The following is a 25,947-nucleotide window of genomic DNA, read 5'->3' on the forward strand; positions in this document are numbered from 1 at the left end:
GTTCATAAAAGGTTTTTGGGTTAGGTCGCTTTAAGTATAAATGTGTCGTAACCCTCCATCACACGATACAGGCGGTAATGGTCACGTAAATAACGCGCCAATTAGTTACTAGCATAGTGTAGTATACTACTGCAGCCCACAGTTTGTGTGTTGGAGAGTAAATCCACAACATTTACAATTTGAAGACGACGTTTCGCTGGTAATTGCATCCAGCATCATTGGGCGAATTGCCAGAATAGTGAAGCCATCCACCTGCTTCTGGCCTTAAATAGAGCAAGACGACGACTTGGTACCACCCTCCTTATCCCTCCTCTTCCCCCCATATCTCTCTGTCCTCCCTCTGCCACCACCATCAGGACATCGCTGGACCATGCGTCAAACTTTGCCGCACTTTCCCTGCAGCGCCGCACGGCAGCCTCCTCTTCATCTGCCTCCTGAGCTCCTGGTCTCTGAGGCCGTAGACGAGCGGAATGACCATTCGGGAGGTCACGAAGAGCACCGAGTAGAAGAGGACCCTGCAGAGAGTTATTATCTTCACGTTGCTCGTCACGAGGCTGAGGAGCAGCAGGAAGACCTCGTTGCCCAGCGCGCTGAGGTAGAGGACCAGCTGGAGACCATGGAGAGCCACCGTGTTGCGTGCCCTGCACGCGGAGTTCAAATCTCCTTCACCACCACCATCCTGTTTGGGATTCCGAGTGAGGTGCCGCTGGGTTAGACTCCAGCTCGTTCAGAATGCAGCTGCTAGAGTGCTTATGCACACCACATCACGTTTGTGGGCACACCATCATCATCATCACACGCCCACTCTCTTGTCTCTCTGCACTGACTACCAGTCAAGTATGGAGTGGCCGACTATAAGATTCATCTGCTGCTGACTACAAGGCTCTCCAATGGCTTAGCCCAACGAGGTCACTGAGGTCTTTGGATCGCCTTCTCAGTATTCCAAGGTCAGGGTTTTGGTCCTGGTGTGATTGGGATTTTGCCACTTTGCAACTCCCAGACTGCTAAGAAGACAATCAGAATCGTGAGCTGTACTCAAGTCTATCTTGAAAACTCACCTCTTGAAACTCGCCTTTATCCCCCTATAGTTCTGGCTGTTTTCCCTGCAGGTTTTGTTTATTTCCTGCTTCCCGCACCTCCGATTAGCACGGTTGGCTACGTATGGTGCGAAATAAGTCCAACCACACGTACATTTCCTTACACGGTGGTGCATTGGTGGGATCTACGGGCACACACGCGCCGCTTCACAAATTTAAATTGTTATTTAAAAATTAGTATTACCTCCGCCACCTCCTCCTCCCTCTGCCTCCAGACGCTGCACTCTTCCTGGCCGCCCTCACGATCTGCGTGTAAGTGAAGAGCATCACGGCGACGCTCATCACGAACACGACGCTATTCACCAGCTCCCGGAGCGTGATCAGCGCCGTCCCGTGGTGGAGCAGCATGTCGATCTGATTCGGCATGCATACCGACGTCTGGCTGAGGCTCGGCTCGTCGGAGCCTCCACCGGAGAAGGCCAGGATGACCTGCAACAGCGGGTACATGCTCACCACAGACCAGATGCAGGCGATGGCGCGGAGAGTGGCACGTGGACCGAACCAGCTGTGGTAGCGCAGCGGGTGGCAGACAGCCACATAGCGCTCGACGGACATGGCGGTGACGAAAATCGCGCCAGCGTGGTTGAGCACCGATGCGAGTATGATGTACATGTAGCAGGGCACGAAGGCAATGGTCGCCCGGCACCACACGAGGGTGGCCATCACGTTGGAGTGGAGGAGGAAGCAGCTGTCACACGCGAGGAGGTTGACGAAGAGGACGTAGCGCGAGCTCTCGCGGAGGGTGGCGCTGCTCAGGACGGTGACAAGGGTGACGATGAGGAAGGCAACGGACGGTAGCGTCATGAGAATGTCGAATATCTGGACGAATGTGACGACGACGACGTACGCGTAATTGGCAGTGATGGTGGCAGCGGCGGCGGCGTTGACGCCTGTGACGTTGCTCCACGTTGAATTGATTGGGTCGCTTGTGTTCATCAGACGCTGCTGCATCTCGGAGGTGGTTGGATTTGAGTGGCTCAGAGGTGGAGAGCTCCGGAGTTGGCACTGCTAAAAATCGTCAGGGAGTTTATTTTTTTTGTATCGCCCAACCACGGCGATGGCACCGATGTCACGGGTATGGTGAGCTGATGGCCTCAGCTCCGTCACCAATGACTGCGCAGCAGCGAAAACAGCAACAAACACCGCATTAATTGTTTTTTCTGTGCTGAGTTTTCTTTTTTCCCTCCTAAATTCGAGCTCTGGATTAAAATTAACCACATCAATTTCACCTCGATGACGGTTTTAGTGGTGGTCAGTGCGACGTTAAAAAATAAAACCCACTTAAATGGCCTGGCACTGACCTGGCTTCCTTTGCAGCCGCCTTCCCCCCCCCCCACTTTCCCTTCCCTTCTTCGGAATCAAAAGCTGCACAGGGGGGTGATGGGTCAACTTCCAGGATGCGAATTTGGAGAGAGCTTCGGGAACGTGACCAACCACCACTCCCTCACTTCGGGCCTCAGCTACATGGGACTGGAGTATGTGGGGGTGGGGGTAAGTACAACACCTTGCCTTGCTGCAGAGGGGACTAAAGCCAAAAAACTCCCCCCAAATCTTAAGACCCACAGCATGTGGAGCCATCCACCTACAACAACATTCAGAAAGCTGACTAACTGCAGCCCAGCTAGTGGGACACAACGTACAGGAGGAAGCGGGAGTTGGCTCTCCCCTCCTTAACATCATCAGACTCCACAATTAGTGTTACTCCACGACCACGGTTCTCAGTAATAGGCTCGGTTACAGTACAACACTTTTCGATTTAAAGCTTTCGTGACTGCAGGGATTCATCTTCTTGGTTCTTTCGGTAAAGTCACGTAGAAGGGAAGTAATAAAATAATAAAAATAAAACATAATAAAACAATTCTCACAATTGTTTTATTATGTTTTATTTTTATTATTTTATTACTTCCCTTCTACGTGACTTTACCGAAAGAACCAAGAAGATGAGTACAACACTTATTAGCTAGGCCTTCCAGACTCTGTAAAAACATTTGCCAACCATCCCCTCCATAGGGGACTGCGTGACTCTCCACCCACACATAGTGACACAGATGCATAGAAATACATGGAGTGGAAGATGGCAGCCTTCACGCAGCCCACTCTGTTAAGTAATAAATCACGACGAATGCCATCGATGCGGCGACCGAGTATATATCGATCATCGACTTCCCGGTCTCCTGAGCAACGACAACGTGCACAGATAAGCCCTGGGACAAGGATCCCCCAAATGAACATTGAGGGACTCTCCCGTGTGATGAGCAAGTATCTCGCGACCATAATGAAAACCCTTAACATTGATGTCATGGCGCTCCAAGAAACCCACGTCTTGGATGACCCCTGCATGCCGGTCGCTACCACATCCACGGATATAACCTCACGACGCGCCACTACCACACGAAATATGGCATGGCCATATGCGAAAAGAGCGCCATCGGAGAGCTCTACGCCTTCCCACCAACTGAAAAAGAAGCCACCTACACCACCAGCATCAAAATAGGGGAGCTGAACATCACCAAACGTGTACAAAGCCTTTAGTTAAAATAGCCAAAGCCAGCGCTCCCGAGTGCACCAATCCCAATTCTATACGTTGGTGACTTTAACAGCCACCATACTATGTGTGACTATGCAGTAGATGAGGCCAACGGAAAATACCTCGCTGATTGGATGTCCGCTGAAGATCTGCACCTGGTTTTAAATCCCAAGCAGCAATCAACTTTCCACTCTGCTCACTAGCAACGCAACTGCGACCCGAGGCGATGATTATTGCAATCCCAAAACTGGGCGAGCCAACCGACGACTCGGAAAGCTATAGGCCAATATCACTCCTATGCGTGACCTATACACCACTGGAATGCAGCATCCTCTGGAGAATCAGGCCTGTCGGTGAATTAGTGATCCCTTAATAACAAGCACAGAATTCCGGCCTAGTCGCAGCTGCTGAGGCCAAGTTTTGGCTCTGGCGACACACATTGAGGCCGGACTCCAGAAACAATCCAAGACCGGCGCAGACTTTGTGAACTTATCATCATTTTATAAGAGTCTGGATTAAGGGGCTTGATGTTGAAGCTGGCAAGGACCATTCCCTGCCTCGAAACAATCCACCTGATATGGACGATGGCTGAGCAATAAGCGACTGCGTGTCTATATGGGTGACAAAGTCAGCTCAACCCGATTCCTCAACAATGGATTGCCACAAGGTTCAGTAACTCGCGCCAATGCTCTTCAATGTCTACACTAGCGGCATGCCAGCAACCGGGCCATGCACATGTTTTATATTCCGCTTTCAGCGACATCGAATCTGTGGGACCCGACGTCCACCCCACCGTCCTCGCTGGGCAGGTGGGGCGTGAGTGACGGGGCCCCCCATGCTAACGTCCTCTCTGAGGGACATGCTCGTGCTGCTGGCATTGGAGCTACACAGGGTTAAAACACACGCCCGCATACACTCGCGCAAACGTGGTAGAGATCCCGCAAACAGCACCCTGCGTTCACTCTCGCAGCACGTTCCCCCACCGCTACACATAGAAATCGCAGACACCACACCGCCAATGCTCTGTGCTGACCTTTATTCTCGGCGCCAACCAGAATCCCTTAAAGTAAGGTGCCCAGTCGGCACTACCCGGTGGGAATATCTTGCGAGAAAAGCCTAGCCTACTGCTGCCTACATTCTCAGTCACTCTAACGTCCTACCATGTACCTCGTAGCTGTACTCACGGCGTCACACGGACGCCGTGAGAGGTGGAGGGAAGAGGACGAGAAAGCCTTGCCTATCACTGCCTCGTAGCGGGCACTCGCTGGCATCACATGAATGCTGCGAACGCCTGAAGAAGGCAGGACGGCAGCGGGATCTTGGCAGCCAAGATGTTGAAGATCAACTGTTTGAACGGCCCCCGGGCCCCCCTTTTATCCCCTTGACTTCAAAAGCCCGGGGTCACGTCGTACCGCGCGGCCTTTCTCCACTTTTTTGCCCTTACATGGATCGCCGTGTCCGGTGCTTCTGCGATCGTTTGTCAGCCCTTCCGTAACTCAAGAATGCATTACTCGCCCTCGTTAATCCGGAATAACACCCGACTGGCGAATACACACCCTGCGAGTGTGTCTTCGGTACGAGGGTCGGGGGGGTGGTCATGGCGCTGTGCTCTCCTGATCTCATCGTCTGCCTTTCTCGCTTTTTCCACCCCAGCTTCTCCCGATGTCGTGAATGACTCAGAGTGGCTGGCGCGGTAAACATTTTTACGCCCATACACTATTAAGCCAACTCAGGGGCACCGCGATGTGAATTGTCCTGCGAGGGTTGGCCAATCCCCTGGCACCGGGAAACCGTGGGACTTTCCTTATAGGGATCCTTCGGATTAAAACCCGTTGTGCCAAGCAAATCCCACGCCAGGACACTGCGTGTGTGCGCTGCGTGTGTGTACTCAGTGTGGGGGTCGGGGGTGGGGGTCGTGGCGCTTGTGGAGTGGCTTCGAAGCCATGGCATCACAAATCCATTCTGAGCCGAGATCTAAACACCATGGGGGAATATTTCTGGAAATGGAGACTCAAGCCAAATCCCCACGAAACAATTAACTCAATTTCATCTTGATAATAGGAGCACCAAGCACACTCTGAAAGTGACTTTCTGCGGCAACACTACTGTGCGATACGACTGCACTCCAACCTATCTCAGAGTGAAGTCGGACCGTATGCTAACCTTCCACGACCACCTGAAAAAGATAGCCGCCAAGACCAAAAAAGGGTCAACCTAGCCCAGCAACTGGTAAGCACAAGCTGAGGAGCATCATCACCCAGTGCTACGGACGTCAACGGTGGCCCTTGTGTAGTCTATAGCCGAGTACTATGCACCAATACGGACCAGAAATATTCACACCCGACTTGATGTCCAACTGAGCACTGCAATGCGGTGGTGTATCACTGACATCCTCAAGTTGACCCCAACACCCTGGGCTGCCCATGCTGTCACCACACCTCTACCCACCCATCTGCCGCAACGCTGCCGGAAGTCCTTCAAATCGAGGAAAACAGTCGCCATTTCCCATTCACCAGGACCTCCATAACATTCGTCATCATTGCTTGAGGTCATGCCAGGCCCCTTTTGCAACCATGTGCTTAACCTTCAACAATGCGTGTTCAATCATGATGAAGCTTGGAAAGCTGAATGGGGCTCCAAATAACTCACAAACACCTTGTTGCAAAAGACGCAACGCATACGATCCCTGGTTTTGATCTTCCGAGAAACTCATGGTCTACTCTAAATCGCATCTACTGCACAAACCATGGCAGCAGATACGGATACCTGATGCACAAATGGAAAAAAAAAAAAAACTCCAGGAGTAGTGGTGCGACTGTGGTCATCCAGAACAGAGCAAACAGCGTATAACGACGCAATGCCCCGATCCACAAATACGAAGGAGGCATCAGAGTGATGATACACTACTCTGCGGCACCTGACGCTGTTGTCTGGTTTGACCACCTAAACGTGAAATTGTAGTTACTGCTGAGTCTACATCAGCCATGCGGAAGGATAAGATAGAGATCCACAGAGACCCAAAGAGATACACAGAGACGCAAATATATACACAGAGACATGCAGATATTTCGATTTAAAGCTTTCGTGACTGCAGGGATTCATCTTCTTGGTTCTTTCGGTAAAGTCACGTAGAAGGGAAGTAATAAAATAATAAAAATAAAACATAATAAAACAATTCTCACGACGTTTCGGCCACAACGCAAGCAGCCGTCCTCATTCTTCACCTGAGGACGGCTGCTTGCGTTGTGGCCGAAACGTCGTGAGAATTGTTTTATTATGTTTTATTTTTATTATTTTATTTCTTCCCTTCTACGTGACTTTACCGAAAGAACCAAGAAGAACATGCAGATATGTTAAAGACACAAACCACAATTTTATGATTGTGGCCATGTAACCCAAACGATGAACTGTATGATAAACCCAGTGTAGCCTGCGCTCCGTCAATGGAAGAGGAATCACACAACTACACGATCTCCTGAAGCCCTCTCGTCGTGGCCAGCAGGCCTCGACATTGACTCACAGAGACACAGAGAATCACGCAGACACGCACATGCTCACATACGTGATGCAAAGACTGACACAGCAGACGCAAAGACATAGAGACCCAGGGACACAAAGAGACTCACTGACTCACATAGGAGTCACAAAGACTAACAAAGAGACCCAGTGATACAGAGACCCGCCGACTCACATAGGAGACACAAAGACTCACATAGAGGCTCACTGACTCACATAGGGGATGCAAATAGTCACACAGAGAACCACTAATTCGCATAAAGACCTACTGACTCACATAGAGATCCACTGACTCACATAGAGACCCACTGACTCAGACACGAAGACTCACACAGATACTCACATAGAGGTCCACTGACTCACATAGAGACCCACTGACTCAAATGGGAGCACACAAATACTCACATAGAGACTCACACAAAGATCCACTCAGTCAAGAGATGCAAAGACTCACGTATAGACCTACCGACTTACTAATAGAGACACACTCACTCATCTAGGAGACACAAAGCCTCACATAGAGATGCCCTGACTCACATAGAGACCCACTGACTCGCATAGGAGACACAAAGACTCACATATGAGACCCCTGTCTCTCATAGAGACCCACCGACTCACACAGAGACCCACTGACTCGCATAGAAGATGCAAAGGCTCACACAGAGACTCACATAGAGACCCACTGACTCACATTGAGACCCACTGACTCAAATGGGAGAACACAAAGACTCACATAGAGACCCACTGACTCACATAGAGACCCACTGACTCAAATGGGAGAACACAAATAGATAGAAACTCACTGACTCACACAGAGATCCACTCACTCACGAGATGCAATGACTCACATAGAAATCCGCCGACTCAAATATAGACCAACTCACTCACATAGGAGACACAACGCCTCATATAGAGACCCACTGACTCACGTCGGAGAACACAAATACTCACATAGAGACCCACTGACTCACATAGAAGACGCAAAGACTCACACAGAGACATTGAGACCCATTAACTCACATAGAACCCCACTGACTCAAATGGGAAAACACAAAGACTCACATAGTAACTCACTGACTCACACAGAGACCCACTCACATAGGAGACACAACGCCTCACATAGAGACCCACTCACTCACATAGGAGACACACAGACTCACGTAAAAACGCTTAGACTCACAGAGACACATTGACTCAAATAATGATCCAAAAACGCGCACAGATAGATAGACTGACATGGAACGCATAGACTCACATAGGAGAACACAAAGTATCATATAGAGACCCACTGACTCACCTGGAAGATGCAAAGACTCACACAGAGATTCACATAGAAACCTACTGACTCACATAGGAGACCCCTGCCTCACATAGAGACCCACCGACTCACATAGAGACCCACTCACTCACATAGGAGACACAAAGTCTCACATAGAGACCCATTCACTCACATAGAGACCCACTGACTCACGTAGAAGATGCAAAGACTCACACACAGACTCGCATATAAACGCATAGACTCACAGAGACACATTGACTCAGATAAAGATCCAAAGACGCGCACAGATATATACAGACTCATAGAGAACACATAGACTCACATAGGAGAACACACAGCCTCACATAGAGACCTACTGACTCACATAGAAGATTCAAAGACTCATACAGAGACTCACATAGAGACCCACCGACTCACGTAGAGACCCACTGACTCGCATAGAAGATGCAAACACTCACACAGAGGCTAACATAGAGACCCACTGACTCACATAGAGACCCACTGACTCACATATGAGACACAAGACTCACACAGAGACGCACTGACTAACAAAGGAGACCACTGCCTCACATAGAGACCCAATGACTCACATAGGAGACCCACTGCCTCACATAGAGACCCAATGACTCACATAGGAGACCCACTGACTCACATAGAGACCCACCGACTCAAATGGGAGAACACAGATACATAGAAACTCACTGACTCAATCAGAGATCCACTCACTCATGAGATGCAATGACTTCCATAGGGACCTACCGACTGAAATTGAGACCCACTCACTCACATAGGAGAACACAAAGACTCACATAGAGACTCACTGACTCACACAGAGACCCGCTGACTCACACAGGGACCCGCTGACTCACATAGGAGACGCAAATACTCGCATAGAGATCCCTTGACTCAGATAGGAAATGCATTGACTCGCATAGAGAACCATAGACTGACATAGGTGATAAAAATACATAGAGACCCACAGACTCACATAGAAACGCATAGACTCACATAGATACATTGACTAACATTAGGACCCAGAGACTCACGTAGAAACGCATAGTCTCACATAGATACATTGACTAACATTAGGACCCAGAGACTCACATAGACACGCATAGACTCACAGATACATTGACTAACAGTAGGACCCAGAGACTCACGTAGACACGCATAGACTCACATAGATACATTGACTAACAGTAGGACCCAGAGACTCACATAGACACGCATAGACTCACAGATACATTGACTAACAGTAGGACCCAGAGACTCACGTAGAAACGCATAGTCTCACATAGATACATTGACTAACATTAGGACCCAGAGACTCACATAGATACATTGACTAACAGTAGGACCCAGAGACTCACATAGACACGCATAGACTCACAGATACATTGACTAACAGTAGGACCCAGAGACTCACGTAGAAACGCATAGTCTCACATAGATACATTGACTAACATTAGGACCCAGAGACTCACATAGACACGCATAGACTCACAGATAAATTGACTAACAGTAGGACCCAGAGACTCACGTAGACACGCATAGACTCACACAGATACATTGACTAACAGTAGGACCCACAGACTCACATAGACACGCATAGACTCACATATACATTGACTAACAGTAGGACTCAGAGACTCACATAGACACGCATAGACTCACATAGAGACCCACTGACTCACACAGACACACACAAGACCCGCATAGAAATGCATAAACTCACATTTAGACCTATGACAATTTTTATATATATTTATTAATAGATCTCTCTCTCTCTACCGCTTCTGTACAACGTTGCATTCAGATGCAATATGGATCCAAACTGTGTTGTAAATGCACACCGCATATACTCACATACGATATCTGCTCTTATATATACACAACAACAGAGTGATGCAGGGGGGGCGAGGCGTGCGTGTGTGTGATGGGTGGAAATTTGTGGGGAGCGGTGGTGCAGCGGTTAGCACGCTGCACTCACGGCCAACACCCAGTGACGATTATCTGAACCGGTCCTGGGCCTCCCCTAGGTCGCCTCAGCCTCAAATGAGTACCTGGCGCGGTGTGTAAACATCGCCACTGGGGAGACAAAGGCGGCCGGGCGTGGTGTTGGCCACCCACCCCCTCGTGTGCCGTGCCGGTCGGCCTTCATAGGTGCTACTCGCTTACAGCACTTGCCCCTTGCAGTCTGTTAAGGCTACGCGGGGGATCTTTGTCTTTGGACGCCTGTGCGAGGAGCCTACCCCATCCACGTGCGTGCTTTGGGGTCCATTGTGATCCCACGTGGGCAACGAGTGGATGTCACGCAATTCCTAACGCCACCTCGACTTGCCGCCCCTAAGTGAGCTCTCATCGCGTGCAAGTTTATTGCAGCCAAAAATCTAAACGCATTGTTGATTCTGAACTAAGCTGAATTGAAAAGTGTTTTTGCACGCTTTTATTTAAGTCACTCTGTTGTTGTTGTTGTCGTATCTTCAAATATCGTAACTCAATTTTAACCCACTTCCCAATGTCGTATCGACTGCAAACTTGGTATACTTATGTCTTACTGATGACAATACTATATTCTATCACAATATATATATATATTTTTTAAACCATCTTTTTTATATGTTTTGTTTCGGCTTGGGTCGAATTGTCCACACTCAACTCACGTTGGCTGTGGCAAGCTTCGGGGCCACTTCCTGGAGTCGTGGAGTTCTGCCATTACTAGTACGGTACATTTCATTAAAGCGTCTTTTAAAAAAGTATTTTTAAATATTTGTTTTATTTTTCATTTGACCAGGTAAGGTGCCAATGAGCTATCTAGCTTATTGTTTTCTGAAGTGACCTGGCCATGACAAATTATAGGTCAGCGAAGTGGCTTATCATAATCATCATCACCGTCATCACATGGAGATTTAAGGCAGCAGCCAAATACTCTAAATGTGTGATGTTTAGTCTAAACGTGGAGGGGGTAAAAAACCGGAGGACCACGTGACCACGAGGAGAGACGCAAACTTCAAATATACAACAGGCGTCAGGGTCGGGATCGACCCCACGACCTCCTGTGTATACCAGGCGAGGTTCCTACATACAGGATATCATCAGTATCGGTTAAGTGTCTCTGACATGGCCATTGTGACTCTACCAGAGACACACAGACCCAGGGCTTGAACCCAGGATATCATCGGTATCGGTTAAGTGCCTCTGACATGGCCATTGTGACTCTACCAGAGACGCACAGACTCAGGGCTTGAACCCAGGATATCATCGGTATCGGTTAAGTGCCTCGGCCATGGCCATTGTGACTCTACCAGAGACGCACAGACCCAGGGCTTGAACCTAGGATATCATCGGTACAGGCTCAGTGTCTCTGACATGGCCATTGCTACTCTACCAGAGACGCACAGACTCAGGGCTTGAACCCAGAATATCATCGGTATCGGTTAAGTGCCTCTGACATGGCCATTGTAACTCTACCAGAGACGCACAGACCCAGGGCTTGAACCTAGGATATCATCGGTATCGGTTAAGTGCCTCTGACATGCCCATGATGATGATGATTATATATTTGGAGAGATACAAACAGTGGCCAGGAATAGGCTGTTGTTATTCTAAACAACACGACACACAGGGTGGCGTGAAGTTTCGATACCCGTGGGGATAGAGGTGATACCTTGAATAATCTTCCGCTTGCTATTTATACATTTGTATCCACAAACAGTTGCCGCTTAGCGACACGAATCACGGGGATTATTTTTTAACGGAGACTGGGATTACGGAAAATCACAAAGCAAACCAGAAGTAGCAACATAATTTGTTCATATTTATAAGAAGCTAGGAGGTTACATATTTCACGGAGAGACAGTTTTAAACTGTTTTTATTTTATTTAATTTGACCAGGTAAATCCACACTGAGCTGCAATGTAGTAGCTCTTTTTCAGAAGCGACCAGGCTTTCACAAATGATAGCTTAACCAAGTGGGCTTATCAATGCCGTAATTATAATAAATATTGGGTCGAACAGATCCCTGCCAATATTCAAATATGCTCAAGATGTCACCCCCAATATATTGCTATTAACAAAAAACAATTTGCTAAACCTTAGCCACAATATCTGGACTTCATATAAATCAATGCATAGATTTATGTTTATATGATTGTGGTTATGGTTGTACTTTATGAATCCCTTTACATACAATGAAACAAGAAATGGTAAAAAAAAATACAGAGCAATGTAATACAATACACTCTTAGACATTATTGTAAAAAAAAATCCATCCCATGCGTTAGGGATTTTTAAAAATATTTTAGGCAGGAAATGAGTTTTCTAATTTAGATATTGTTTCTGGGTTGGGACCCCCAGACACCCTGGAAGATTTGGTCCCCTCAATGTTCACTCCATGGCTATGGCCTTGGGGCTTATTATCATCATCATCACGTGGAAATTACAGCAGCAGTCAAACACTCTAAACGCATTGATGTTGATTCTAAATGTGAAGGGGGCCAATCTGGAGGAGGACCCAGAGAAAAATCCACTCGACCACCGGCACAGAGACACCCAAACTCCAATTGTACAGCAGGCGTCAGGGTCGGATTCGAACCCACGACCTCCTGCATACCAGGCGAGGTAGTTAACATGCAACCTCCAAATCTACAGCAGCAGGCATCGTCTGGAGGGCGGTTGGGGTGGAAGGGGAGGGCGGTTGGGGTGGGAAGGAGGGGGTTGGGGTGGGAGGGAGGGCGGTTGGGGTGGGAGGGAGGGCGGTTGGGGTGGGAGGGGAGGGCGGTTGGGGTGGGAGGGAGGGGGGTTGGGGTGGGAGGGAGGGCGGTTGGGGTGGGAGGGAGGGGAGTTGGGGTGGGAGGGGAGGGCGGTTGGGGTGGGAGGGAGGGGGGTTGGGGTGGGAGGGAGGGGGGTTGGGGTGGGAGGGAGGGGGGTTGGGGTGGGAGGGAGGGCGGTTGGGGTGGGAGGGAGGGGAGTTGGGGTGGGAGGGGAGGGCGGTTGGGGTGGGAGGGAGGGGGTTGGGGTGGGAGGGAGGGGGTTGGGGTGGAGGGGAAACGGTTGGGTTGGGAGGGAGGGGTTGGGTGGGAGGGAGGGGGGTTGGGGTGGGAGGGAGGCGGTTGGGTGGGAGGGAGGGGGGTTGGGGGGGAGGGAGGGCGGTTGGGGTGGGAGGGAGGGGGGTTGGGTGGGAGGGAGGGAGGTTGGGGTGGGAGGGAGGGGGTTGGGGTCGGAGGGAGGGAGGTGGGGTGGGAGGGGAGGGGGGGGTTGGGGTGGGAGGGGAGGGGGTTGGGGTCGGAGGGAGGGAGGTTGGGGTGGGAGGGAGGGGGGCGGTGGGGTGGGAGGGGAGGGGGGTTGGGGTCGGAGGGAGGGGGGTTGGGGTGGGAGGGAGGGAGGTTGGGGTGGGAGGGGAGGGCGGTTGGGGTGGGAGGGGAGGGGGGTTGGGGTGGGAGGGAGAGGGGTTGGGGTGGGAGGGAGGGCGGTTGGGGTGGGAGGGAGAGGGGTTGGGGTGGGAGGGAGGGGGGTTGGGGTGGGAGGGAGGGGGGTTGGGGTGGGGTGGGAGGGAGGGCGGTTGGGGTGGGAGGGGAGGGGGGTTGGGGTGGGAGGGGAGGGCGGTTGGGGTGGGAGGGGAGGGCAGTTGGGGTGGGAGGGAGGGGGGTTGGGGTGGGAGGGAGGGAGGGCAGTTGGGGTGGGAGGGGAGGGCGGTTGGGGTGGGAGGGAGGGGGGTTGGGGTGGGAGGGGAGGGAGGGCAGTTGGGGTGGGAGGGAGGGGGGTTGGGTGGGAGGGAGGGAGGGCAGTTGGGGTGGGAGGGAGGGGGGTTGGGGTGGGAGGGAGGGCGGTTGGGGTGGGATGGAGGGGGGTTGGGGTGGGAGGGAGGGGGGTTGGGGTGGGAGGGGGATTGGGGTGGGAGGGAGGGGGGTTGGGGAGGGAGGGAGGGGGGGTTGGGGTGGGAGGGAGGGGGGTTGGGGAGGGAGGGAGGGGGGTTGGGGTGGGAGGTAGGGCGGTTGGGGTGGGAGGGGAGGGGAGGGGAGGGGCGGTGGGGGGTGGAGGGAGGGGCGGTCGGGGGTGGGAGGGGAGGGGAGGGGCGGTGGGGGGAGGGGAGGGGAGGGGCGGTGGGGGGAGGGGAGGGGAGGGGCGGTGGGGGGAGGGGAGGGGAGGGGCGGTGGGGGGTGGGAGGGGAGGGGAGGGGCGGTGGGGGGTGTCCCATCCTCGGGACGCGTCGTTTTTATTTTGCGTCTGTGCCGACATCGAGTCGCCGTCCATTCGCGGCGTCTCTGCCTCTGTCACCACCACCGCCACCTCCGCTGCTGCTGCCGCTGCCACTTGCCGAGAGGTCAATTCGCTATTCGCCATCAATGCCAATCTCTCTCTCTCTGGGCCCTCGTTGGCCTCAACATCATTCGTCTTGTTGTTGTTGTTGGTGGTGTTCGCCTGCGTGTAGTGGTGGTGGCACTGCGTGCGGTGTGTAAAAATAATCGCCACTGGGGAGACAAAGACGGCCGGGCGTGGTGGTGCTGGTGGCCACCCCCCCATCACACACATCATCTCGTGTTGCCACAGCTGCCGGCCTTAATAGCCACTTGCCCCTGCAGTCTTGTTCAAGGCTACACGGGGGTGGCTTCCTTTCGAAATGCTTCATTGGCTTCACGCAAAGCCACCCAACTTGCATGCAATGCATCCAAATCGATGAATTCTGCCGTCGAAATCATGGCTTTTCTACCTTTTTTGCGTGCAATTAAAAGTGTGCCCATTGAAACAAACTTGCTTGAGATGTGTGCTCATCTATTTTGGTGTCTTAAATTATATTTTTTCCTCCCCCCTCCCCTCCTCTTCTCCACTTCCTCCAGAATGGCTTCACAGATTGACTTGACGAACATCAAACAGGAATACGAAGAAGATGCGAGCCTTGGGATTTGGCCGGATTTGATGGTGAAGGATGAAGACACTGAGGCTGCTGCTGGTAAGGCTGCCCTACCTTGCCCCAAATGTCTGCCCGCCTTCTTGTGATTGACATGGGACCGTCCCCATGTCTTGATTTTCACGAAAAAATGGGGAGAACCCACCGAGAGGAGGGTTTTTGACATCTAAGTTAATTTCCTCTTAACATCTTCTTGGTTCTTTCGGTAAAGTCACGTAGAAGGGAAATAATAAAATAATAAAAATAAAACATAAAATTTCGATTTAAAGCTTTCGTGACTGCAGGGATTCATCTTCTTGGTTCTTTCGATAAAGTCACCACGTAGAAGGGAAATAATAAAATAATAAAAATAAAACATAATAAAATTTCGATTTAAAGCTTTCGTGACTGCAGGGATTCATCTTCTTGGTTCTTTCGGTAAAGTCATCACGTAGAAGGGAAATAATAAAATAATAAAAATAAAACATAAAATACAATTCTCACGACGTTTCGGCCACAACGCAAGCAGCCGTCCTCAGGTGAAGAACAGGTCTGTCGGAAAGACAGCGTCTGAATGAACACCACCAGGCTTGGCAGCGTATATTTAAGCTGCTGGGTTAGAGGGGGAAGGGCGCCTTGACAAATGAATTTGCATGTCAACAGAGGAATTGAGCATAATTATGGAAATGCAGATATGGGATTAGTCACTGCTTGTGGAATGCGTAGGAGGGGGGAGGGGGGGTCTCAAAGTCATGTTATGCCCGTGCATTATGTAGGATTAGCAGCAACAAAGGGAGGGGTAGGGTTAGCAGTAATACTGGTAGGAACGAAGTGGACCAGACCACCAATAGATTAATGTGTCTGTCCGTCCGTCCGTCCGTGGGAGGGGTGATGTTGAGGGTGGTGTTGGAAATGAAAGACTACGAGTCTTTAAATCTCACAGCGTTTCTTGTCAAAACAAACACTTTTAATTAACGTTACACTAGAATACAGTAATTTTTTCTTTAACTCCTCTATACCCGGTCGATATCTCTGTACCGGTACTAAGTATTATTCCTACCAGCCCACCCCGCAGGGTCCTGTTAAAGGGAAGGAATTTTAATAGTAAGGAGCTGCCACGCTATTCATTACCTTTACACTATAATACCCCATTAACACTACTTCGGCTACCTTTGTTCTCAAAAACTGATATAAACTCTTGCTGGTAACGGATTCTCTTCACAAGGCAGCAGACATCGCGGCCGTCGCGATTTTCACCTGAAGACGATGGCTTGTGTTGCTATCGAAACGTGATTTATTTTGTATTATTTCTACCTACGTGACTTTACCGAAAGAACCAAAGAGTATGGATTCCTGCAGTCACGAAAGCTTCAAATCAAGATCCAAGAAGTAGCTCCGTTCTGGACCAGGATAATTGGCTCAGGTGTTGAGATCAAAGGAGCCCAGTTCTCGACCAGGACAAGGAGCTCGGGTTCTGTGAACCCCCAAGGAGGGTTTTGAGATCAAAGGAGCCCAGTTCTGGACTCTGAACCTCCGCTTGGGACAATCTGTGAAAAAGACCTTTACAGCTCATTGGATTCCTCCTCTGGGATGAATACATGTTCTGATTCTGATTGAGGTCGGGGCGCCACGGTGTCGTGGAGATGTTAACTTCCTCGCCTGGTATGCAGGAGATCGTGGGTTCATCCCGACCCTGACGCCGCCTGCTGCTGTAAATTTGTAACGTTCCGATCCCGTGCCACTTCTGGACATCTGTGTAAAAGATTTTTATACATAATCAACGTTTTTGGGTTTAGATCGCGTTATTTATAAATGTGTCATAACCCTCCACCACCCGACACGGCCAATCAGTAAAAAAGTGTTATTGTTGACAAAAGACAAATAGTTCACTGCTTTAGCCCACCGGTGTGTTGAAGCGTGAAACCACAACATTATAAACTACACTACTACACTATACCACACCGGTGGGCTAAAGCAGTGAACTATTTGTCTTTTGTCAACGTGACACTTTTTTACTGATTGGCCGTGTCGGGTGGTGGAGGGTTACGACACATTTATAAATAACGCGATCTAAACCCAAAAACGTTGATTATAAATAATATTGGTCGCGTGTTAATATTTTTATAGCTCATCGGATTCCTCCAGTATAAATAAATATTCTGACTCTTGATATTTGGAGTTTGCATGTCTCTCTCTCCGTGGTCGCGTGGATTTTTCGGTTTTTCCTTTCCACATTTATAATCAATATCAGGCATTTAGAGTATTTGGTTGCTATGAATTTCCACGCGATGATGATGGTGATGAGCAAATTCGTTGAGCTATCATTTGTGATAGCCAGGTCGCTTAAATCAGCTTTTTTGTATGTGTGTGTGTATATTAGAATTGCCGATAAAATCAGAAACGATTGTGTACTTTGTGTTTTTGTCCTCTTTCCAAAATTGCAGTTCAGGATTTGAAGATGATTAAACCAGAGGTGGCCAGTGAGAGGCCAGAGGAGACGGGGAGTCCCTACCGGGGTTGCCCGGCCACCGCCGATCAGAACTTCATCGAGGTGGAGTTGTCGGAGGAGGACGTTGGTAGCGAAGAAGGTGAGAGGTCGTCGCATTAGCCGAGAAAGCCATTCGCATCCCCAAGAATGACGCCGATTGGAGAGCTTGGAATTGGACGGCCGATCGGTGTAAGGGGTTTGTGTCGCGTTAACAAAACGTGGCTAATTAGTTCACTATTTCAGCACGAACCGGTTGTTGTGTGCTGGTGAGTAAAACCCACAACAGCGTTTCCAATGCGAGTAACTGTGACGTTTCGCCGGTCGGCGGCGGATTTGACGACTCCTGGAACTCTACTGGGCAGCACGTCCCACTGGGCAAAGACCCCAGGGCCGGCTCAGGACACGCTGGCGGGACGATGTCGCTCGGCTGGCCTGGGAATGCGTGGGAATTCCCCAGGAAAAGCTGGAGTCTGTGTATAGTAGTGTATAGTGTAGTAGTGTATAGTAGTGTAGTTTATAGTAGTGTATAGTGTAGTGTATAGTGTAGTAGTGTATAGTAATGTAGAGCAAGAGTCTGTCTCCAGGAAATGGAGGTCTGGACCGCCCTGCTCGACATGCCGCCGCCGCGACCCTCATCAGAACATTCGGAGTGAGAAACAAACGAATTGACGAATTTGGAATCTTTGTCCTGGAGGAATCCGGTGATGAGCCTATGGAGCAAATTTCTTTTCCTCGAGCGTAATGCATTAAAAAATCGGCCCTTAAAAATGGAAGAGCTCTGGATCTGGTAGATACCTCAACCGAGGCTCTTGTCTTCCACATTGACCGTCCGATCCAGTTTGAAACGTTGCTAACGGACAGACGCGCACGCGCGCACGCGGATGATCCACCGAACCTTGCTGTTATTTTTTTGTGTGCCGCACCTTAAAACCCCGCGCTCTTTTGCGTTTTGTTTTATGTGTGTCGCCACCCGCGCTGCAGACGAGGGAAGCAGCCCGGGGCTTCTGTGCGCAGACTGCGGGAGGGGCCTCGGCGGGCGACCGACGACGAGGGCGGGCCGAGGGAAACGACGCGTCGTCGGCCAGACGCTGCGACGCTGCACGCGCTGCGGGAAGAAACTCGGGGCCTGTGCCCCGGGCAGGAGGAAGCGCAGCAGGAAGAAGCCGTGCCTCGCTGGGGCACCTCCGGACGTTCCCGCGCCGGCGGCTAAGCCCGCCCGCCGTAGGGTCGTGGCGAATGCGAGCGGCGAGATGCCGCACGTGTGCAAGGAGTGCGGCAAGGGCTTCGTGCAGCTCTCCGTGCTGAAGAACCACTCGCGGACGCACACGGGCGAGAAACCGTTCGCGTGCGGCGAGTGCGGCAAGGCGTTCACGCAGCGCTCCAACCTGGCGACGCACTGCCGGGAGCACACGGGCGAGAAGCCGCACGCGTGCGCCGAGTGCGGCAAGCGGTTCTCGCACTTCTCCCAGCTGGACAAGCACTCGAGGACGCACACGGGCGAGAAGCCGTTTGTGTGCGGAGAGTGCGGTCGGGGATTCACGCAGCGCTACAGCCTGGAGATGCACCGCAAGACGCACACGGGCGAGAGGCCGCACGCGTGCGCCGAGTGCGGCAAGCGGTTCCCGGCGCGCGCCGACTTGAACAAGCACGCGCGGACGCACACGGGCGAGAGGCCGCACGCGTGCGCCGAGTGCGGCAAGGGCTTCCTGAAACCGTCGGACCTGAGGGCGCACGCGAGGACGCACACGGGCGAGAAGCCGTACGCGTGCGCCGAGTGCTCCAAGAGGTTCTCGAAGCGCTCCCACCTGGAGACGCACTCGCGGACGCACAGCGGCGAGAGATCGTACGCGTGCAGGGAGTGCGGCGAGAGGTTCCCCCAGCTGTCCGACCTGAGGGCGCACGCAGCGTCGCACACGGGCGAGAAGCCGCACGTCTGCGCCGAGTGCGGCAAGGGCTTCTCCCAGCCGTCCGCCCTGAGCGCGCATTCCAGGACGCACACGGGCGAGAGGGCGTTCATGTGCGAGGAGTGCGGCAAGGGCTTCTCGTATTCGTCCAACCTGAAGAAGCACTCGAGGATACACACGGGCGAGAAGCCGTACGCGTGCGCAGATTGCGGCAAGGCCTTCTCGCTGCGCTGCGCCCTCAACACGCACCGCAGGACCCACACGGGCGAGAGGTTCATGTGCAGCGAGTGCGGCAAGGGCTTCCTCTACTCGTCCACCCTCAAGAAGCACGCGCGCACCCACACGGGCGAGCGGCCGCACGCCTGCGCCGAGTGCGGCAAACGCTTCGCGCAGCGCTTCGATCTGGAGCGGCACGCGGGCACGCACACAGGCAAGAAGCCGCACGCCTGCGCCGAATGCGGCAAGGCCTTCACGACGCGCAACTCTCTCGGCAAGCACTCCCGGAGGCACGCGGCCGGGAACGGGACCGGAAACGCGGCCGAGAACGCGGCCGAGAACGCGGCCGAGAACGCGGCCGAGAACGCGCCCGTCTGAAGGGATGCGAGGAGTGGGGCCGTGGGGGTGGAGGGAAAAGGGATTCGCGCGATGCGGTGATGCGGTGATGCGAACATGAGGCGTAAAATAAGATAACCCGACCTCGCTGAGAATCCACGCGCGTGGAGTGAGCCTCGGGGTAGCGTTTCTGATGGAAACGATTTCTCTAATTAGCCAATGAAATCTAAATAGTTTTCTTTGGGATATTATTATTATTAATCTATTGTTTACCTGTGAAATCATCTTCGCCGAGTCTCAGTAGCCATTTTCAAGGAGGGTCGTCGTGCCAAGTTTTTTCGCAGTGTCATTTTTCGCCATAGCGCACATGCGATTCGCTTCTCTCGCGCCGTGTTCACCGTCGTCACAAGAGGTTAATTCACATTCACTCCGCGATTCGCTTCTCTTGCGCCGTGTTCACCGTTGTTACAAAGAGGTTCAACATGCATGCGTACGTACGTACAATATCGGTTAGATTGTACTTTTTTTTTCGCTGCGAGAGGAACCTCAGACGAACCTGTAATAATCATCTTAATTTTACGTAGCGTCATTCATGCAATTGCATTCCGGCTCATAATTTTCTGGCCACTCCACCACCCCTCCTGTGAAGGGTCTCCTTAAATCCGGTGAAATGTTGGGATTGTGTTCTGGGCCATGGAGACCGAACGCACTTATTTATTTCGATTTATTTTCTCTGTGATGATCATTCTCTTGTTACGTGCATTTTCTGTCATCGTTATTCACGTATTCATCTTTACTTTTTGATTTGCTAAGTAAGTGGGGTTTTTTTTGTAGCATCTGTATAAGGGACTGGGTAATTGATGTGCTGCGTTGTGGGATGGAAATTACATGAATTACGCTATGTTCAATGAAATTATTATTGTTATCAATTAGCCAGTCCCTGGCACAGATGGTAAACGGATGGTAAAAAAAAACCCCACTACTTAGCAAATAAAAAAAACTAAAAGATGAATGAAAAAATAACGAGAGTGCAATAAAATGCACACAACAAGAAAATTATCAGAGAAAGATAAATCAAAATAAATACATCCGTTCGGTCTCCATACCTTCAACCACAATACCGACATTTTGCCGAATTACGTACAAACTCCACTCACGCCCCAATCGGGAGTCGAACCCAGGCCCCCGCTTTCCCGCCGTGAGGCCGCGAGCGTTGCCACCGCACTGCCATTCGACGCTGCCGCTAAACGATTTCGCGTCTTCTTCCTTCAGATCGCACCGCACACTCCACTTGAATCAAACTCCACCGGCCTGGAGCGAGTATTTACAAATCTCATCGATGTGGATTTGAAAGTAATTTCTTAAGAGCGCCGTCGGATGCGTGCGTGTACTCCCCCCGTGAGCACGAGGAATTGATTTAGTATCTGAATCGTTACACGCGCAGTAGAACGGTAATTGGTTCCCACGAAACCGGTCGTGGAGTGATCGTTAAGCGAGTATATAGGAAATACGCGATTAAAGGCTTCAATTCGTTCCGATAGCATCGAAAGTTACCCCTTTTTCACCCCGAAAAAAGCATTTTATAATATTTAAACAATGAATATTAATACACAAAGATACTAACAACATTACAAATATATAATATTAAAAGAAACACGCTGAATCAATGCATTCATTAATATTTACTGTACCTACCAACAGCCCGTCGTTAACAGGGGAATGGTCGGTAAGTGAACACATTGGGCTCTATGGAGGCTCGTCGTTAAGCGATGAGTAGTGAGGGGCCATCCATTGAGTAGGTAACGCAAAAATCTGTCAAAACCCTTCACACCTCCCTGTACGCACGTGTACTTCTTACACCCCCCCCCCCCCACTTGAGTACGTTCGCTTGACGCACCCCCCCCCCCCCCCCGAATCCTATAGAACGGCCGATATTTAATCCACGCAGAAACGATCAAGGATTCATAATATTAACGTGTTTAAGCAAACGGATAGTCCACCGCCGGACTGTTTAACTCATTTTAAGGCCAATGTAGACAAATTATTATCGAGGCTTCACCCCCCCCCCCCATACGCAAGCGTACGCATGTGGTTTAATCCCCCCCTTCCATGCGTACTTACTAAATGGATGGCCCCTTAGCAGAGGTGGACGTTAAGAGAGGTTCTACTGGATACGGTTATACAAAAGGGGCTCTTGTGTTTTTGACATTTAATGTCTATGACGACACGTGCAGAATCGAATCTCGTCACGTCTAAAAAACAAAAGATGTTTTGGATTTTGCCACTGAGCTACATAGAGTAGCTCTTTTCCTAGAAGCGACCTGGTCATCACAAATGATGGCAGCTCAACCAAGTGGCTGATCATCGTGTGGACATTTTATAGAAGCGGCCAAGTAGGCGAAATGCGTGATGTTGAATCTAAATGCGGAGGGGGAAAACCAGAGGAGCCGGAGAAAAATCCACGCGACAACAGCGAGAGAGACACGCAAACTCCAAATATGCAGGCGTCGGGATTGAACCCACGACCTCCTGCATACCAGGAGAGTGCTTGGATGGGTGACCACCACACACAATCGGTTGTCGTGAAACTGCGGACAGCAATTGACCAGTACAGTACTGAAACATCCATTGTTGGACTGTTATTTCTATGCTCCCGCATTATTCTTGATGACATATGGTCTATTAATCTCGATTTTTACGTGTAAAGTGGTTGGTGAAGTTTGTTTTTCAGCTTTGACTTGTCACACGTTAATTTTGCATTTAGCTTAAATCTCGTATCCAGCAAAGCAAATGATGAGTTACAAAAAACCTTAACTTCAAGAGAGTTCCGCTTGAACTGTTGATCCAATTTTTGTTTGAGAAAATTGGCAGTGTGGATTGCCCAGAGAGGGTGTGTGTGCTCTTCACATATCTGGACTACTGTGAGAAAAAAATGCTTTCTAACCCATCGGATTCCTCCAGTACAGGGACTTGTCTACTTACAAACGAGTTAGGTTCCAGAGGTCTGGTCATAAAGTCAATTTGTTCATAAGTTCAACTTTATGCCTGTCGATTACAAACGTGTTGTACGACATGTACAATGAGCATGGGGAATGGCTTTAAAAGTAGTATAATCTGTAGATGTTGATGCCACTGGTTCTTCACGTTCTGCAGATGTAGATGCCACTGGTTCTTCACGTTCTGCAGATGTAGATGCCACTGGTTCTTCACGTTCTGCAGATGTAGATACCACTAAATCTTCACGTTCTGCAGATGTAGATGCCACTGAATCTTCACGTTCTGCAGATGTAGATGCCACTGGTTCTTCACGTTCTGCAGATGTAGATGCCACTGGTTCTTCACGTTCTGCAGATGTAGTATGCCACTGAATCTTCACGTTCTGCAGATGTAGATGCCACTGGTTCTTCACGTTCTGCAGATGTAGATGTCACTGAATCTCCACGTTCTGCAGATGTAGATGCCACTGGTTCTTAATGATCTGTAGATGTAGATGCCACTGGTTCTTCACGTTCTGCAGATGTAGATGCCACTGGTTCTTCACCTTCTGTAGATGTAGATGCCACTGAATCTTCACGTTCTGCAGATGTAGATGCCACTGGTTCTTCACGTTCTGCAGATGTAGATGCCACTGGTTCTTCACGTTCTGCAGATGTAGTATGCCACTGAATCTTCACGTTCTGCAGATGTAGATGCCACTGGTTCTTTACGTTCTGCAGATGTAGATGTCACTGAATCTTCACGTTCTGCAGATGTAGATGCCACTGGTTCTTAATGATCTGTAGATGTAGATGCCACTGGTTCTTCACGTTCTGCAGATGTAGATGCCACTGGTTCTTCACGTTCTGCAGATGTAGATGCCACTGGTTCTTCACGTTCTGCAGATGTAGATGCCATTGGTTCTTTACGTTCTGCAGATGTAGATGCCACTGGTTCTTCACGTTCTGCAGATGTAGATGCCACTGGTTCTTCACGTTCTGCAGATGTAGATGTCACTGAATCTTCACGTTCTGCAGATGTAGATGCCACTGGTTCTTAATGATCTGTAGATGTAGATGCCACTGGTTCTTCACGTTCTGCAGATGTAGATGCCACTGGTTCTTCACCTTCTGTAGATGTAGATGCCACTGAATCTTCACGTTCTGCAGATGTAGATGCCACTGGTTCTTCACGTTCTGCAGATGTAGATGCCACTGGTTCTTCACGTTCTGCAGATGTAGATGCCATTGGTTCTTTACGTTCTGCAGATGTAGATGCCACTGGTTCTTAATGATCTGTAGATGTAGATGCCACTGGTTCTTCACGTTCTGCAGATGTAGATGCCACTGGTTCTTTACGTTCTGCAGATGTAGATGCCATTGGTTCTTCACGTTCTGCAGATGTAGATACAACTGAATCTTCACGTTCTGCAGATGTAGATGCCACTGGTTCTTCACGTTCTGCAGATGTAGATGCCACTGAATATTCACGTTCTGCAGATGTAGATTCCACTGAATCTTCACGTTCTGCAGATGTAGATGCCACTGGTTCTTCACATTCTGCAGATGTAGATGCCACTGATTCTTCACGTTCTGCAGATGTAGATGCCACCACCGCCATCTACTGCGCGGCGGTTGAACTTACGTCTCTCGGTCCGACTTAGGCAACTGGACATACGGACGGGTTTGTTCGTATCTGAAGGTTCGCAAACCAGAGGAGTCACTGTATAAATAAATCTTCTGATTCACAATATCTACGTGCTCGTAATTTTCACTGACATTCGACGAAATTGATTCATTGGTTCGTCTAATTTGAAGCTTAACACTGATGCAACACTTGGCGTGCCAAAACCCCCTAGTTCATCCAGAATACAGCCATTAGATTCGTATTTTGTTTTCAAGTCACGTAGAGTTTATTACACTGCCTGCATAGGAAACATTGCGTAGACTCCCAGAAAAATGTATCGCTGACTTCATTGTCTATAAAGTATCATTCCAAAATCACATTCATTCATTTACTTCGATAGTGGACTCGGTTCATGCGTTTCATTTCTTAAGTTTGTTGAGCCATCTGGACGAGGATTGGGCAAAACCTTAGCCCAACTTTTCACCCAAGAAACTGGTAGAGCAGCACAACCCTAACATTAAAACTAACAAAAACAACGCATTTACGAATCGCAATTAAGAGAGCGACAACGAACGTACTGTCCCATTTAAACGAATAGTTAAAAGGAGAAAAAAGTGTTTGAACTTAAATCAATGGTCCTCATAGATCTTGGACACTGTTGTTCCAATGGCCCCAGCAGGGCTATTATAATTTCACCTAAAACACCGTTAGCCATCAACTGAACACCGCTGCTGCATTCGCAATTTCTGTTATCCCTCACTACGCCTACCCCCCCTCAATGTGCTCAGTCAAGTTTCCGCTCCTTTTTAAATCCTTTATATTAAGTTCGCTTGCTTGCTTGCTTGCGTGCTTGCGTGCTTGCTTGCTTGCTTACGACGTGCAAATCTTTCGGTCGTTTTTTAACCCACTTCCCGTGATCCAATCGAGCTGACATTTTGCACACAGACTCGTTGTGCCAGACAATTAATGTTCGTGAAAAAAAATTCCCAAAATTTTACACTTTTTAGGCAAAAAAAAATAATTATACATATATTCAAATAGAACTCATTCTTGGCTTTGGCTGAACGTCAGAGTGTAAGAGCCCAGAGCGTAACCC

General features: G+C 50.0%; 2 protein-coding genes across 2 annotated transcripts in view; one reads left to right on the top strand and one right to left on the bottom strand.

Annotated features, from left to right (window-relative positions):
- Positions 1-41: 41 nt before the first annotated feature.
- LOC133360798 (odorant receptor 131-2-like) lies at positions 42-2,048 on the bottom strand. The gene is made up of 3 exons (XM_061579675.1): positions 1,291-2,048; positions 1,239-1,242; positions 42-679 (listed from the first exon to the last, which is right to left on the bottom strand). Exons 1-3 carry the CDS (start codon positions 2,046-2,048, stop codon positions 353-355), a joined length of 1,089 nt encoding a protein of 362 aa, XP_061435659.1. The 3' UTR covers positions 42-352.
- A 12,589-nt stretch (positions 2,049-14,637) lies between these two features.
- The window catches only part of LOC133360648 (zinc finger protein 850-like), a 32,282-nt gene continuing 20,972 nt past the window's right edge, over positions 14,638-25,947 (top strand). The window contains exons 1-4 of the mRNA XM_061579441.1: positions 14,638-14,741; positions 15,256-15,368; positions 17,750-17,893; positions 18,775-20,285. Coding sequence (XP_061435425.1) covers positions 15,257-15,368; positions 17,750-17,893; positions 18,775-20,285 — 1,767 coding nt within the window. The 5' untranslated portion in view covers positions 14,638-14,741; position 15,256. The remainder of the gene's footprint in view (positions 14,742-15,255; positions 15,369-17,749; positions 17,894-18,774; positions 20,286-25,947) is intronic.

The sequence above is a fragment of the Lethenteron reissneri genome, chromosome 69, assembly GCF_015708825.2.
Source record: "Lethenteron reissneri isolate LAM-NWPU_2019-01 chromosome 69, ASM1570882v1, whole genome shotgun sequence".
NCBI lineage: Eukaryota > Metazoa > Chordata > Hyperoartia > Petromyzontiformes > Petromyzontidae > Lethenteron > Lethenteron reissneri.

Bases quoted from the DNA above. Each gene is read 5' to 3' on its own strand.
- LOC133360798 (XM_061579675.1), bottom strand. From the start codon at position 2,048: ATGCAGCAGCGTCTGATGAACACAAGCGACCCAATCAATTCAACGTGG.